Source organism: Parus major, chromosome 3, assembly GCF_001522545.3.
Source record: "Parus major isolate Abel chromosome 3, Parus_major1.1, whole genome shotgun sequence".
NCBI lineage: Eukaryota > Metazoa > Chordata > Aves > Passeriformes > Paridae > Parus > Parus major.
In genome coordinates, this window is record NC_031770.1 from 26,331,196 (window position 1) to 26,345,432 (window position 14,237).

Consider the following 14,237-nt stretch of genomic DNA (forward strand, 5'->3'; position numbering starts at 1 on the left):
TACTTTCACTTAATGCATCATTTAACTCTAATGAAAGCATAATCTAGGAGAATGAAATCTCATGGCAAATGTGTTGTCACTCTTCCATGTGCAAATAGAGCAACTAACATGCTGAGAAAATTTAATAACTTATGAAGTTATTTTGATAACATGTATTTCTTATCTTCTGAAATCATACAAGGTAGGAAATACTTCTAATACTGACAGAGATTCTCAGGACATGCAAATACTATGAAGAGGCATCCTGAGGATAAACTGAAAGACAGGCCTGAAGTGTTGTGCTTCTTAGCCCATTTCCTTTAAAATATTCATACTGAATTTATTTATAAATAACATGAGTTATGTGCAAAAGTGAGTCCTCATTGTAGTTGGTCTCAAACTAAACACCTTTATGAAAAGATCCAATTAGGAGTGCAAAGTGATCTCTGCCTGTGCAGTGTTTTTTGATATCATAATAAGGAGAGGTGAATGAGAGGACAGTGCCATGTGAGGTTAGCCACATAACCTTGTGCTTCAAACCACCTGGTTTGATGTCTGAGTTTCCATTTGTCTTGATAAACATAATCATAAAATCTTATCAGCAATGAGGTAAATATAAAATGTTTGAGTTCTTATCATCCTGTTGAAGAATTTCTTCTTTATGATACTGTGTCAAACATGGGAATCACTTATTATTTACTGAAGCAAAGTTCTGGATAAAATTAAGTGATACATATGAGAAAGTGTGACTCTTGCTGCATGTCCTGCTCCTGCTGCCCTGTGTCTCTGGAGCTGTGCACCAAAAGCTGCAGCTGCCACCTATAGTTGTATTTAAACAGCATATTGTGAATTTGTAGGACAATCAGACTAAATCACAAAACCCAGTCTTTTGTGGCAATATGGTTTCCTAGGCACCACCTCCGTCTGGTTTTTACCTTCTCTGAGTCGCCTTTGAAGCTGCTGGACAATGCCAGCACCTTATGGGAGCTGTTGAGCTTTCAATGGACTTGAAAGGGTTTCAGTGAGTTTCTGCAAATTGAATGAAAATAAGTAACAGTCTAAAGAGAGAGACTTCTTGGTGTCTCCAAACTGGAGAACTAATTTAATCTTTATTAGGCAGAAGAGAGTCCACTGAGACTCTTGGCCTCATGACACATCTGATGAGTTGTCCAGGTTTGGCTGAGTTCCCCGGTTTGGAACACCCAAATGCCTTCAGATGCCTTCTTGCAAGGATTTCTGTGGTTTAACTTTCTGAATGTATTTTCAGTGATAAGAACATCAATTTAAATTCCTTTTTTCATGGTTGAAATTCATATAAAGTCATTTAATAATCACTGAGAGACAAGGCTGATAGTCCTAATTAATATGCAGATTTCAGTAAGGTTTTCTTAAGCTTGAGTTTGTAACTGCAGGTAGAAATTTAATGTTTTATTGAAATGGCAGTGAAAACAAAATTCAGGAAACCACTGTTTAATGTGTGCTTATTAACAGCATCTTTTAATAAATATGTGAAGAAATCTAAGTGGGAAAAAAATAATTTTTACTCAAATAACCTGATAACACTTTGTCTAAAACTGTATGGGCCAGCAACAAAAGCTGATTAAATGGTGTTCTATGAAGAGATAGTCTTTTAGAGTTTCTGATATCTTTATCTCTTTGAATATAATAAAACATGATTTTGACTTAAAAATTGTCATCCTTGATGGGTAGTAGTCATATGGGTCTATTAGTTCAAGTGTTACGTCCAGTCAGATCATGTCTCCTAAGTCACACAGTCACTGCTCAGACAGGAGACCTCTGAAGCATTCACACTGCTGGGAAAAACAAAGGATCAAATAGCCAGCACGTGTCCTGCACAAGAGGTAGTCAATATTCCTTCTCAGTACAGGAGATTTTCTGTTGCTGGAGCAGCCCTCTGTCTGATGAGATTTAGAATTGGAATTATTCCGGTTTTGGTCATTGCTAGTGCAGCGTGGAGTTTGGCACCTACTGTTGGAAGCTACCTCCTGGGTAGCTCCTGTGCCCTTGCTCACATGTAGCTGAAGACAAGATGCTTGGGTGGTCTAGAGAGAAAAAAAAAGGAGCATCTGAAACCTAATGGAATTTCAGTGTGTTTGGTAGGACAGCTGTAGTTTTCCTAGTACTGTAGTTTCCTTAGTCATCTGAAATTTGAAAGTCTTACCCGGAAAAAAGTTTGAAAAGTTTAAAATAATGTGTCTCAGCGTATTAGTGCTGCAGGCTAAATAAACAGAATCCCACCCCTTTAATTACTGCATTTTAAATTGTGCACTTAGCAGCCAATCTAAACATTTTTCCTTCTATCTTCATGATTTCTTAATGTTCAAAGTTGGATAATAGCTGCACTCTTTCTTTTGTATATTCTCCTTACCTTGCAGATCTTCCTCCTTTTCTCAGCTTCTCTCCTGAGAGACAGAGGCACAGCCCTTCATACCTTCATCTGAGCCCTCATGATGCAACTGTGTGTTGGTTCATGCTCTTGGCCTGTTCACAGTGCAAGTACATTAAAATAGGAGAAATGCGGCCAGACCTGTTTTGTCTTAGCAAATGGAGCCTTGCAAAACAGTCATAGCTTCAGGAAGAAAGTGCCTAAACTGCTAAGGAGGGCTTCTCAAATTAATCTTTCTGTTGAAAATAAGCACTTGTTATGAGAGCTACCTTGGCTTAATCCTTTTTGTTCCCTGCGATTTGTTTAATCTCACTTCATCAATTGGTTAGTTAGAGACCTGTTAGCATATCCTTGCAATTGTAGATTGCTCCGTGCTTGTCCTGTTAATAAATTGAGTGATTTAAATCTATGCTGCCAAAACAACATGGAATTGTTTATAAATTTCAAAAAATAAAAACTTCTCTTACCACCTTTGGTCTCGAAATCATATTTTTAGACACAGTAGGCTTTTAAATCTAAGCAAATACCTTTGGTTATTGTTTCAGAAGTGTTTGGGATTCCTTACTGGCAGCACAATTGTTTTTAATAAATAGAATTTACGTACATCAATACTGGGACTCTTTTTTTAGATGTACTTCTCTGTGCACTTTTTTGTCTAATACCTTCACAAGTCTTAGTGATTTCTGGAATAAGTAACTATGGGGAATTAATTGCCCCTGATGGGCTATGAGGAATTTTTCATTTTACTCTTAACTTATGCAATAAAATAATACCTTTCATAAATATGTTCAATATGAAATCCTGAAAATAACATATATTCTATTTTTTGTTCAGCTCCTTGAGAGTTTATTTGCCCTTGATAGCTAGTGGTAAAAGTGTGAGAGTGGTCACATTTCTTTTGAATATAACTCCAGTTCTGGATTTGAATTCTACTTTTTGAAAATACCCACTTACCTTCTTCTTTAGTGAGTATTCCTGTGGCAAATTAATTGTGTGAGTGTGTGAAAATACCATGGTAAGACATGGAGAACAAGAAGAATGTAGACACAGTTGCAGTGTAATGCTTTTAAAAATTGAGATGGAATTTCATTCTTATTTTGCAGGTTTTGCACAAATTGCTTGGAAAAAACTTCATAAAGCCCAGAGCCATGTTCCTCATGCCTCTTATGCAATTCAGAGTTACATGAGCCACATACATTTCATGTCTGGTCTTTATGTACAAAGTAAATATTTCAAATGTAAACAACATAAATAGATATATATGTGTGTCTGTTTGTTAAGTCCATATCCCTTTCCTTTTTATGAAATTCCATAGATATAGGTTGTGGATTTTTGTTTGTCCGCACTTAGCAAGTACTTGGTTTACAAGTGAAAGTCCCTTGCATTTACATAGACCTTTCTTTCCCTATGTCTATAAAGTTATTACAAACAGTGTAGGTGAAGGTTGCAGTGACTATTTTTCAACTGGGAGAAAGAAAACTGCTTAGTGTCTCAGTAGAGCTGATGAATAAAATACATTTATATATATATATATGTTATAGAAAAGTTTACCTACATTGAAAGGTGGTATATATCCCATTTGGAATATATTAATGTATTTAATGATGTATGTCTTTGTCATTTTATTGTTTTACTTTGCAAGTCAAATAACTGATCTATTTCCAGTATCATTTAATCTCAGACATGGGCAGGAGGAACACAAAGCTCATTCTCAATGTATCAGGTGTGCCTCCTTTAAGGATCACCCAGCTAATTACTAGTTTCTATGACATAAAGAGAAAAAAGACAGAATAAAGAAAAATGTTTATTCCAATTCCCTGAACCTATACATACCTGAAATATGCTACTAACATGGAAAATGTGAACTCTGCAGGTTCAAAGGAATGACCCATGGAGAACATTTTCTGTTGTAGCCTAGAGTGTTTTTTTCAAGTAAGTGGTCACAGATAGTCACTGTTGTGAGTGTCATGAGGACGGCAAGTCAAGGACTCTGCAAGACTGTCTCTCCTAATACCTCTTGTCCCAGAATATACACAAATGCACTTTGTTGGCCAACTTTGCTGAAGGAGTGGGGTGTTTTAGACTTAGAAGGAAAAATCCTAATGCCATTGAAATAAAGAAGAGTTCTGAGGTGGATTTCTCTAGAGATGGGATTTCATATTTTGCATAGTGCTCTCAGTTCCATATGGCTACATTAGGAAATCTGAGTTGCCAGTGTTAAGCTCAAGGGTTTTGGATTGAGAGCTGTTGGAAGCTTTACCACAGATTTTTGAACATGAGTGTAGCCTGTATCACTTGTAGTGATGGAAAGAAATTGTTAACTTAGATTTGAAACACTGGGCTGTGTTTGGGGGAAGTCAATTAAATCAGTTAAGTCTGACTATGAAATAAGATATGATTATGTTCAAATCCAAGAGGAAACAACCATACCAGCTACTATGCCAAAGCCTTTTTAAACCAGTCGTAATCTCAGCTTCCTGCTTTATCATCATACTGCTATTCCTCCGCCTGTCGGAGACTGTGAGTCTCTGGGACCTCATTTATAGTACTGCTTCTGTGGCCTCTCCTAAACTCATTTATATTTCTTGCTCCTGTAGCTTCTCTCATATGTCTGTTATTATTTGTGTGAAGTAGCTCGTCTTTTATTTCAATCATTCCAGAAAATTCAGCCTTGGGATGGGTGTGGGAAGGCAAATTGGAGGGGAAGGAGAACACGTTTTATTTTATTGTGCTTTTTTACCATTCACCTTATTTATATTTTTCTTCTCAGAAAACCAAAAGGGATGTAAATAACTTTGATCAAGACTTTACACGAGAAGAACCAGTATTAACACTAGTGGATGAGACAATTATAAAACAAATCAATCAAGAAGAATTTAAAGGGTTCTCTTATTTTGGAGAAGAGCTACTGCCATAGACAACGTTAGGCTGACAGATGAATGATGCTACAAGAAGTGATTCTGAAGAGATCATCAAATTACTGAGACTCAGTAGATGGAGAACTACTTCTTTTACCCTGAGCCCATATCCCAAGTTAAAGTATATATTTATTGTATTTTTCCTTTAATTTTCTGACCTGAAAGCACTCTTAATTTCTGTCTCACAAAGCAATGCAAAATAATTTTGTATCAGAAATTGTGGATGTGACACACTGCCATATATTTGCAACTTTTCTTTTATTCCTAAGAATAGGAATTTCCAGAGGACAAAACTGCATCTTTTCCATAAGAAATGAATCTATGCTATTGAAAGCAATTTAGCAGATCTCATTCTGTAATCATCATATATAATTAAGCTAAGAAGGTGAGAACTGTTTCTTCTGTAGTGGTAGTTATGGTGAGATCTGTACTCAGATGCCCTTAGTAAAGCAAAGTCTGCCTTCATGAAGGTGTAATCCTCAATTATTAATTTATTGTGGAGAGGTACAAACTATGAAGTTGTCGTCAGACAACTTTCTTCTAGAAAAAGAAGCACATCAATTAAAGCTTTCAGTGAATTTCCTCGTACAATATACAGGAAACTCTTAGGAATAAGAGACAAAAAGCTAACTGAAATTTTATTTAAAGCAAGAAACAGATGCTACATGGATAGATATTAAAGGGCTAAAGAATAAAAAGCCTACAGTATTTTAACTCAGCTATATATAGCCATTTTACTATTTTTTAGACAATTTGGTGTACTATCCATGTTATCAAATTAAATAACCTTTTAAATGAACCAATAATGTGACGGCAAGATTGCAAATGTTTACAGTTAATTTTTCATAAAAAATTAATTATAAACATTATAAATTTGCATTTTCCATAGTAGCTAAGTTGGTAAATAATTTCTTATTTATATTTATTTTCTCAGCAGTGTGTTGCTTTTGCACACTTATACAAAACCATAGTACTACTGTGTATGTTGGGTTTTATGTTTAAAGTCTAAAGAGAAATCTGCTTTTAGAAGACACAAAATAAGGCTACATGTGCATTATGTGGAGATGTGTTAAAAAACTGAAGATCAAACATTCACAAACTGACATTATTAAAAGTTGTAAATTGATATTTTTTTGTGTATGAATTGAAATGGTAACTCATGTGGACAATATTACTAATGTGAAGTTACCTCCTGTAGATACGCTAACAGTGTTATGTACTTATATTTCCAGGGATACCCTGTGATTTGGTTTTGGTTTTGATTTTTTTAAATTTTTTTTTAATATTTTTGTTTGTTTGTTTGGGTTTTGTTTTGGTTTGATTTGGTTTGTTTTTTTGTGTGTGTGTATATGTATCGCTGAGGTAATTTTATTATGTATTTTACTGGACTGAGTGAGCGGTCATTGGAATCCATTTTAATTGTTGCACATGGATTTCCAGCTGCACAAAAATACATATACTTGTGATTGGCAAAGTGGCACTAAAGAAGCTTTTTTGCCTTTTGTACAGGTGAGATTTTGTATATAGTGTTTGCTGCAAGGCCTGTGGAATTCATTGAATATAGAGGTATCAACTGCTGCATGTTCAGGCATACTATTAAAATGTTAGTCTATGAAAGAATAATTATAATAATGTCCATGTGCAATACTCTTGTATGTGTATTGGTTCAAGTTACTGTCAGAAAGATGAGGTTTTTGTTATAAAAGATGTAGACATATATTAAGCTATACTAAATCTCTTGTATAGTTCTCTTCAACTCTATTATGACATGATAGAGCTCAGAAAGAGAAAGGAATGTTACAAATTGTGGTGGACAAAGTGTGAATCATTGGCTTTAAGAGATAATCTCGGTCTCAAGCAGATGAGTTAGTTTGTGTCAGTTTTGTGTCTGGCTGCTCATAGCCTGTTTTTGATGACACCATTCAGTTCCATTTTGTTTTGTTTTTAAAACTCAGGTGTAATTATTATGTATATTCTTATGATTATTTCAAAATATTAAATATTATGATATATCAATTAATGTGTTGTCTGGCCTACAAGTGTAATAAGGATCAAGCCTTTAGTTTAATTTAATTTATCTTCAGTAATCTTTTGTACTGGGAAAAGACTAGCTTCTGGAGCTGAGTACCAGCACAGAAACATCTTAATGATTGCATCATCTCAATGTTTAAATTTCTTTCTCTCTTAGAAATATATTGTAGAACTGCCCATCAATTTGTGTCTCGCCACTGGCTCTGTTTATTTCTCATCACGGTTAGCTTTTGACATCCAGGCAAGAACTGATCATAATGCTAAGGTGTTCTTTTCCATGGGTGAGTAGACTGCTAGGAAAGCAAGTTATGGGATTGTGCACTACTGTTTGTCCAACAAGAGGCCTTTACACAGAGCTCTGAGCATTTATTTTGAAGGAATAAAAGTATCCCATAAAGCTATTGTGCACAAGCTATGTAGTCTGTATTTCCCTTTCTAACATGAAGATAATTAGCAAATGTTTGTATGTCAAGAGGCCTCAGCGCCTGCAGTGTTGGGTAGGATGCTAAGAGAAAAGTGAAGGAGATAGAAACTATTGCATGGGCAGATATTTCTTCAGTATAAGTAGTTACATCCTCTGCCTTGGGTTTACATCAGAAGGTCTGTTTGTTACCTTGAACATTTTTTAAAGGTAACTCTTAAAAAAGGACATTCTGTTATGTTTCTGCCTCTTCTGTAGAACCTTTTCTGTTCCTTCTTTGTAAAATGAGTGCAAAATGCCAAAAATATTATTAATAATAATAATTATAAAGAATACATCGTTTCTTGGTTTTCCTCCCATTTAAAAATGGAAATACGTTTTTCTCCATAGGGTGAAAAATAATTCTCTCCAAAAAGTTTTAAAAATTACCTTTTTAAATTATGTGCAGAATAGTTCTAGCTAAATATAAAATGCATTCAGTTGGGGGGTAGGTTTTTTTTTATTGTGAGGATTTATTTGTACAGAATTTTTTTCTTATGGATGTAATTTGAATCTCTTGCCACTCATTAGTGTTATTTCATCATAAACATTATTACTGTGCCAAATGTACTGTATTCAAAAGGATGTGAATGTGTATTGTTTTGGAACCTAATAAATACAATGATGTTAAATCTTATTTTTTTCCCCAAAGTTTTCCTGAGTATTTCCTAATGAGGAAGAAAGAAAGATGAACATGATACAACATCCTGTTGCATGTTGTACAAAATTTCGTGAGCTTGTCTTTTAGGAGTGGACATTTTGCAAAGGAAGGATTTGCTAACAAGAGCCTCACCTGTGAAGCACTAAACAAGAAAAACACAGGTAACAGTGTGTGATCACTATTTTGCTTGAGTAATACAACATTTACCTCAAAAACACCATGCAGGTGAGTTTACATATTATTTCTGCTTACTGGCTACATCCAGGTCACTGAGTTCTGACTGATCACAGCAGTGCTTAGCTGAACTGTTAAAACTCATTTCAGTAGGGCATTTTGAGTACAAAATTGCAGTACACATTGCACTGCTTTAGTCTCTCATTGGATTGAATAGAGGGATTAATAGTATGCATAAATTTAGTTAAAGGTCATAGATCTTATTAAATTTATTTAACTTAATATGTAAATATGACATTGGCTGAAATATTTTATTATTTCATCATATTTCAGTTTGAACCTTAAATATTTTCCTGTTCCATAGTCTGAAACTCTTAACTTCAGTAGATCAGCTATCAACATACTCTGGTAGTAAAGCCAGTTAACAATCTCCAGTTAGTATACCTAAGCAGTAGGTATATTAACTAGCTTAAAAAAAAATAAAAAAAAATGTAGTTGCATTTTCTGTTCAAATTGCAGCTTTTGCATAAACATCAACTTTTTACGCTGAGTCTTCTCAGCTGAATGTGTTTGGTGCCTATAAGCATATCCCAGTTCCTGTGTGTTGACAGCATTAACATAATCATTGTCACAGATTCTACCAGTTAAATAACCATGGAACTTGGATTTTCTGGTTGTGTGTTGCAGCCTTAGAAGCATATGGAGGCTTAACTTCATCTCACAAACAATAAGCATCACTGGTTTCCTAACAGATCAATTCATATCATGTTTTCTTGTAATGATGTAAAACTGATGTCTATTAAGAGCAATTTTTATCCTTGCTGATGGACTGCAGAATTTGGGAAGACAACAGTCTTTTGAGTTGCAGTCTCATTGGCTATCCATGCTGTAAATGTGGTACTAAATGTTCAGGAAGAGTCTCACCAGGAAGTATCTGTCTGCTTCTGTGGCCTTCCAGAGACAGGGGCTGTCAGATCATTTTACAATCAAAAAGATTTTTAGCCTCCTGGTAGTCTAGTCAGTTACATGGTGAAATCAATTTGAAACTTCCTTTTGATTAATTCCAATAATCAGTTTTGAACAATCTCAACTTCTGGCATGCAAAACATTCTGTGGAAAAAGCTACAGAGCTCAACTAACAGTTCTGTTGAAAATTACCTCTACTTGTTTATTCTAATAGACACAATCATAAGTCTCTTTTATGCTGCCTGGGTCTTTATTTGAAAGAGGATCAATCATTTTTTTGCTATTCACCTTTTTCATGCCACTCAGAATTTTATAGGTCACTGATACATGACTCCTTAAATGACTGATACATAAATGGCTCCCTCAGCCATTTCTCTTTCAGACTGAAAAAGTATTGCCCTGTCTATCAAAAGGCTACATAAAGATGCATCACATATTTTTGGTCATCTGTATCAAATTCCAGTGAATCTTTTCTAGTTCTACTGTATCCCTTTTGAAGACAGGGAGTAGAATTACATGTAATTTTCAATTGTGGATGCAATGTGTATTGCTACAATGACTACTGTGTTCTGTTTTGTTTTCGTTACATTTTTTACATTTTCTTTTCTTAATCCAAGTTTGTTCTCAATTATTTCACAGGCTGTCCCTGATTAGTGTCAGTTGTAAATCTAATATGCATGCTTTCTGTCTGATCACCAATCATAAAACAGGTTCTGTCCAGGACACGACAAAAATATGTTAAACAGGAATTTAGCAACTTGCAAAATGCTCCTTGGTGCAGCCTTCCCTTTTAGCAGTAAACCTTTGATGGTCACCTTCTCAGTATGGTTTTCCTGCTGTTTTCATACTCCCTATATTAGAGCTATGTTTAGACTGTCTTTCCCTAGCTTGCTTATATTGAAAGCAACAGATATTTTTCCAAAATCAAGATATAGGACTAGCTCTACTCCCCATCTTTCAATACAAGCTCCTACTGTGTTCTGGAGTTCCCCTTCTTTTGACCTGTTAGCTACAGTGAAGGGGAGAAAGATAAACATTTTCTTAGCACATTGGGAAAGTGCATATATGGGCCATAAGAGTTTCCACTCCGTCTTTCCTTTTACCTTTTCTCATTGCTGTAGAATCAGGAGATTCTACAAAGAGCAACAGCCTAAGCTGAAACTCAAATTGCCACTATAAATATTGTGAAATGATTATGCAAGACTGTCCAAAATTTGGAAAAGCATTAAAGAACTTTAGCATTTGTACACAGATATTTAATCCTTGGAAAAAAATCAATTAGGAAGAAAGTCATTGACCTGGCGTCTATTACTGATCTGGATTGAGAACTGAATTGGGAATTGCATGTACTTGTCATCAGCATTCAACACTACCAGTTTGATCTAGTGTCTTGTGTACTGAAGGAAGCAGCTTGGAGATAAGGCTTGTAGTCACATCAAGAGTCAATGCTGGGCTAAAGCTCATCTGTGCAGACGGACACTCATTCCTCCAGACCTATTAAGACAAAATGTTACTCAGAGGTGCCTTGCGTCTAGGATCAGTGCCACAGAGAGGAAAGTGAGGAACAGAAGTCCTGCTTTTGGGCTGCACAAGCTGTTAGGTTAATTGGGTCATCTTATGTAGCTGTACCCTTGAATAGGAATTGGCCAGATAGTCCTCCAGAGACAGTAAATGCACCTCTGCTCAGACATCAGATGGTGACTGTTCCAGACATGAAGAGACTCTAACATCAACATGAACAAATGTGTCTAAATGTCAGTAATGAACTTGTTACTTGCACTTTCCTATAGCAAAGAAATGAGTACAGTTGCCTAAGAAACTCCTTGGTTTTCATTGACACAAGTGGTTTGGAACTTGAAACTTCAAAATTGTGCAGAGGGAGAGATAATATTATGGCCATTTTGCTAATAAGCAAACAAATGGTGGTGATTTGCTTTCTATTATGTTAGTATGAAGTCAGCAGAAGTCCTAGGAAAAGTATGTGGATAAAGCTCATCACTGCCCTAATTGTCCTGGTGCTTCTAAGCACAAGGTGTTTTCAAAACTGTACTTTGGTAAATATCTGCTGGTGGTCTCCAGTGAAATGGCATCGTGGCTGCTTGGAGTCCCCTTCATTCCTCTTTGCAGTCAACAGTGGTGTCCACTCAGGTACAGCAATTGATAAAGGGCTTTAAGCTAACACAGAACAGGTTTATATTAAATATTGGGAAGAAATTCTTTACTGTGAGGGTGGGGAGGCACTGGAAAAGCTTTCCCAGAAAAGTTGTGGATTCCCCATCACTGGAAGTGTTCAAGACCAGGTTGGATGGGGCCCTGAGCAACCTGGGTCTCCTGCCCATGGCAGGGGATTTTTAATTAATCTTTGAGGTACCTTCCAGCCTAGGCCATTTTGTGTTTCTGTGCATAAGGGAGATGGAGGGGGTTTTGTTTTACAATAGGATAAGCATTTTACAGAAATGGTCACATCCAGGCAAAGTTTGAGAACCTCTGTGTTCTAGGAAAGCTATTTACTCGGAGTCTTGGTGCATTAAAAAAATGTTTTCTGTTAATTTTTGGTTAATGAGCAGTGAGAAGTAGACAAAGATATCAGGCCATGGAGGCACATTTTTCTAAATAATGATATGGTTGATTAAGGTGAGGAGATTGAGGTCAAAGAGATTATGCAAATCTCACTTAGGTAAATGTTTATGTTACGGCGGGGATTACTGTCTTGTTTATAAGCAAACTTAAGACCTTTAATCTTTGCTTGCTGTAATAATGTGGAGACATTTTTCTTTGATTTAATTATATGTTAACCCCTTGTGTGCTAGTGCATAGCAGCTGCACCTTCATTATCCTTCTGTAAAGGATAGGAACTTGACTTCCTAGATCTTGAATTCTGCTGGACTGAGGCCTGTTCATGGTTTATGATGCTGCTCTACCAAAGTACAGGGTTATATGAAATCCCTCAAACACCACCTTCTAGCTGCTGACCTACACCCTGGGTAATCCCAAGATCCTCCTTGAGTTGTCTTGCTGGTAAACTGGTGATCTAGAGCAGTGTTTATACCACATTCCTCCAATTTCAAATATAGGGACAGCTTTTTAAGCAGTTGTCATCTGTGTTCGGGCACTCTGAAAATACAGTCTATGATGTGTGTTCCTATTGAAAGCATCTCTGCTCATAAAGCGCCTTCTAAACTTGTTGGTGTGTTCAGTCTATCCAATATGGATCAAGAAGTGCTGATCCAAAGTCCACGTTACAGTGATTTCCTCTTGTTGATTGCATTGTCATCTTGCACTATAGATACAAGATTGCTGTGACCATACATCCCATTGCACATCACCAGTGCTGACTTGGTCAGACAGCAGCTGCACAGATACTGACTTTAGTGGGAGAAGAAATGGAAAACTGTGCAGAACATCAATATTCTGACAAGGTAAAGGGCTGCAAAAGCAGCATGAAACCATCAGTTTTTAACACCACCAGACAGAATCTCCTTTCTCCAGAAGGAGTCAGCTTACATAAAACATCTTCTCAATACACCCCTGTGTACTATCAGCCATTAGCCTTCTAAGAGGCCTGCACCAGGTGGTGAACTGCCAAGAGGCTCAACTCAGTGACATTATCCTTTTTCTAATTTGCTTGCTCAGTGATAAAAGCAGCACACTGCAGGAGCATTTTGCACTGGGTAATATTGCTGCCGTCATGTATTTGGTTGATACACTGAGAGATGATCTCCATCTGCAAGACTTCAAATGTTACTGATGTTTTTTGTTGTTAATTTTCCTGCCTGTATTGGAAGAAGAGTCTGGGTGATGAAGAGGAGTGGAGAGTACTAATTTTCATTTACTAAGCTGTCTAGAAATAATTTGAACCACCCACACAGCTGAACTAGTAGATTTCAGAGCCGGGGAGGTTATCAACACCAATAAAAATGCAGTTGTCATGTAGTTTAGACACTGCATAGGGAAAAGCCTTCTGATGTATTACTCGTGCAAACTGAAAGTATTTCTATAACCTCTGACCCTGCTTGTAAACAGCAGATTCCAGGAATTCTGCTGGAAACCATACATTACTAAGGCAAAATTTTACTTAGCAATAAACATGCTTCCTTCTGAAAGAATCTGGAAGTGGAAGAATGCAAGACCTTGAGATGCACTGCTGATTGTGGGGAAATTGCTGAGGCCATCTCCTGCCTGGCAGCTGGGAAAACATCTATCCTTGCAGAGCTCCCGGTGGAAATCTGTAAACCAGACATGGCTGTTGTGCATGAGCACCTCATTAACATGATATCAGGCCAGCACAGGCGGTCGTGCAGTGCCAGGGGTGAGCGCACATGCCATCAAAGCTACTTCTGGCATGAAATGGGAAGCCATCAAAGGAATTCAAAAAACTGAGTGGGACAACAGGATGGATATTTTAATTGCAGCTGGAGGATAGAGAAGCAAGTAGGTGAGAATGGGAAAGACAGAAAACACAGTAGCAGTCCAAAATGAATAGTGGCCTTGGATCTGGAGAGGTTTCCAGTGATCAAAGAGAAGATTGCTGAAAGGTGATGGAGGAGGAAATGTGAATTTTGCATAGAAGCTAAATGTAGGAGGGAGCAAGTAGAATTCAAAGTGGATGACTGTACTTCAAGGATGTGAAGCACAGGCTAC

The 14,237-nt window shown here is 36.7% G+C and overlaps 1 protein-coding gene across 1 annotated transcript in view; it reads left to right on the plus strand.

Moving 5' to 3' along the window:
* The window catches only part of PRKCE (protein kinase C epsilon), a 288,985-nt gene extending 280,553 nt beyond the window's left edge, over positions 1-8,432 (plus strand). The window contains exon 15 of the mRNA XM_015622197.3: positions 5,157-8,432. Within this exon, the coding sequence (XP_015477683.1) occupies positions 5,157-5,303 (147 nt within the window). The 3' untranslated portion in view covers positions 5,304-8,432. The remainder of the gene's footprint in view (positions 1-5,156) is intronic.
* Positions 8,433-14,237: the final 5,805 nt, after the last annotated feature.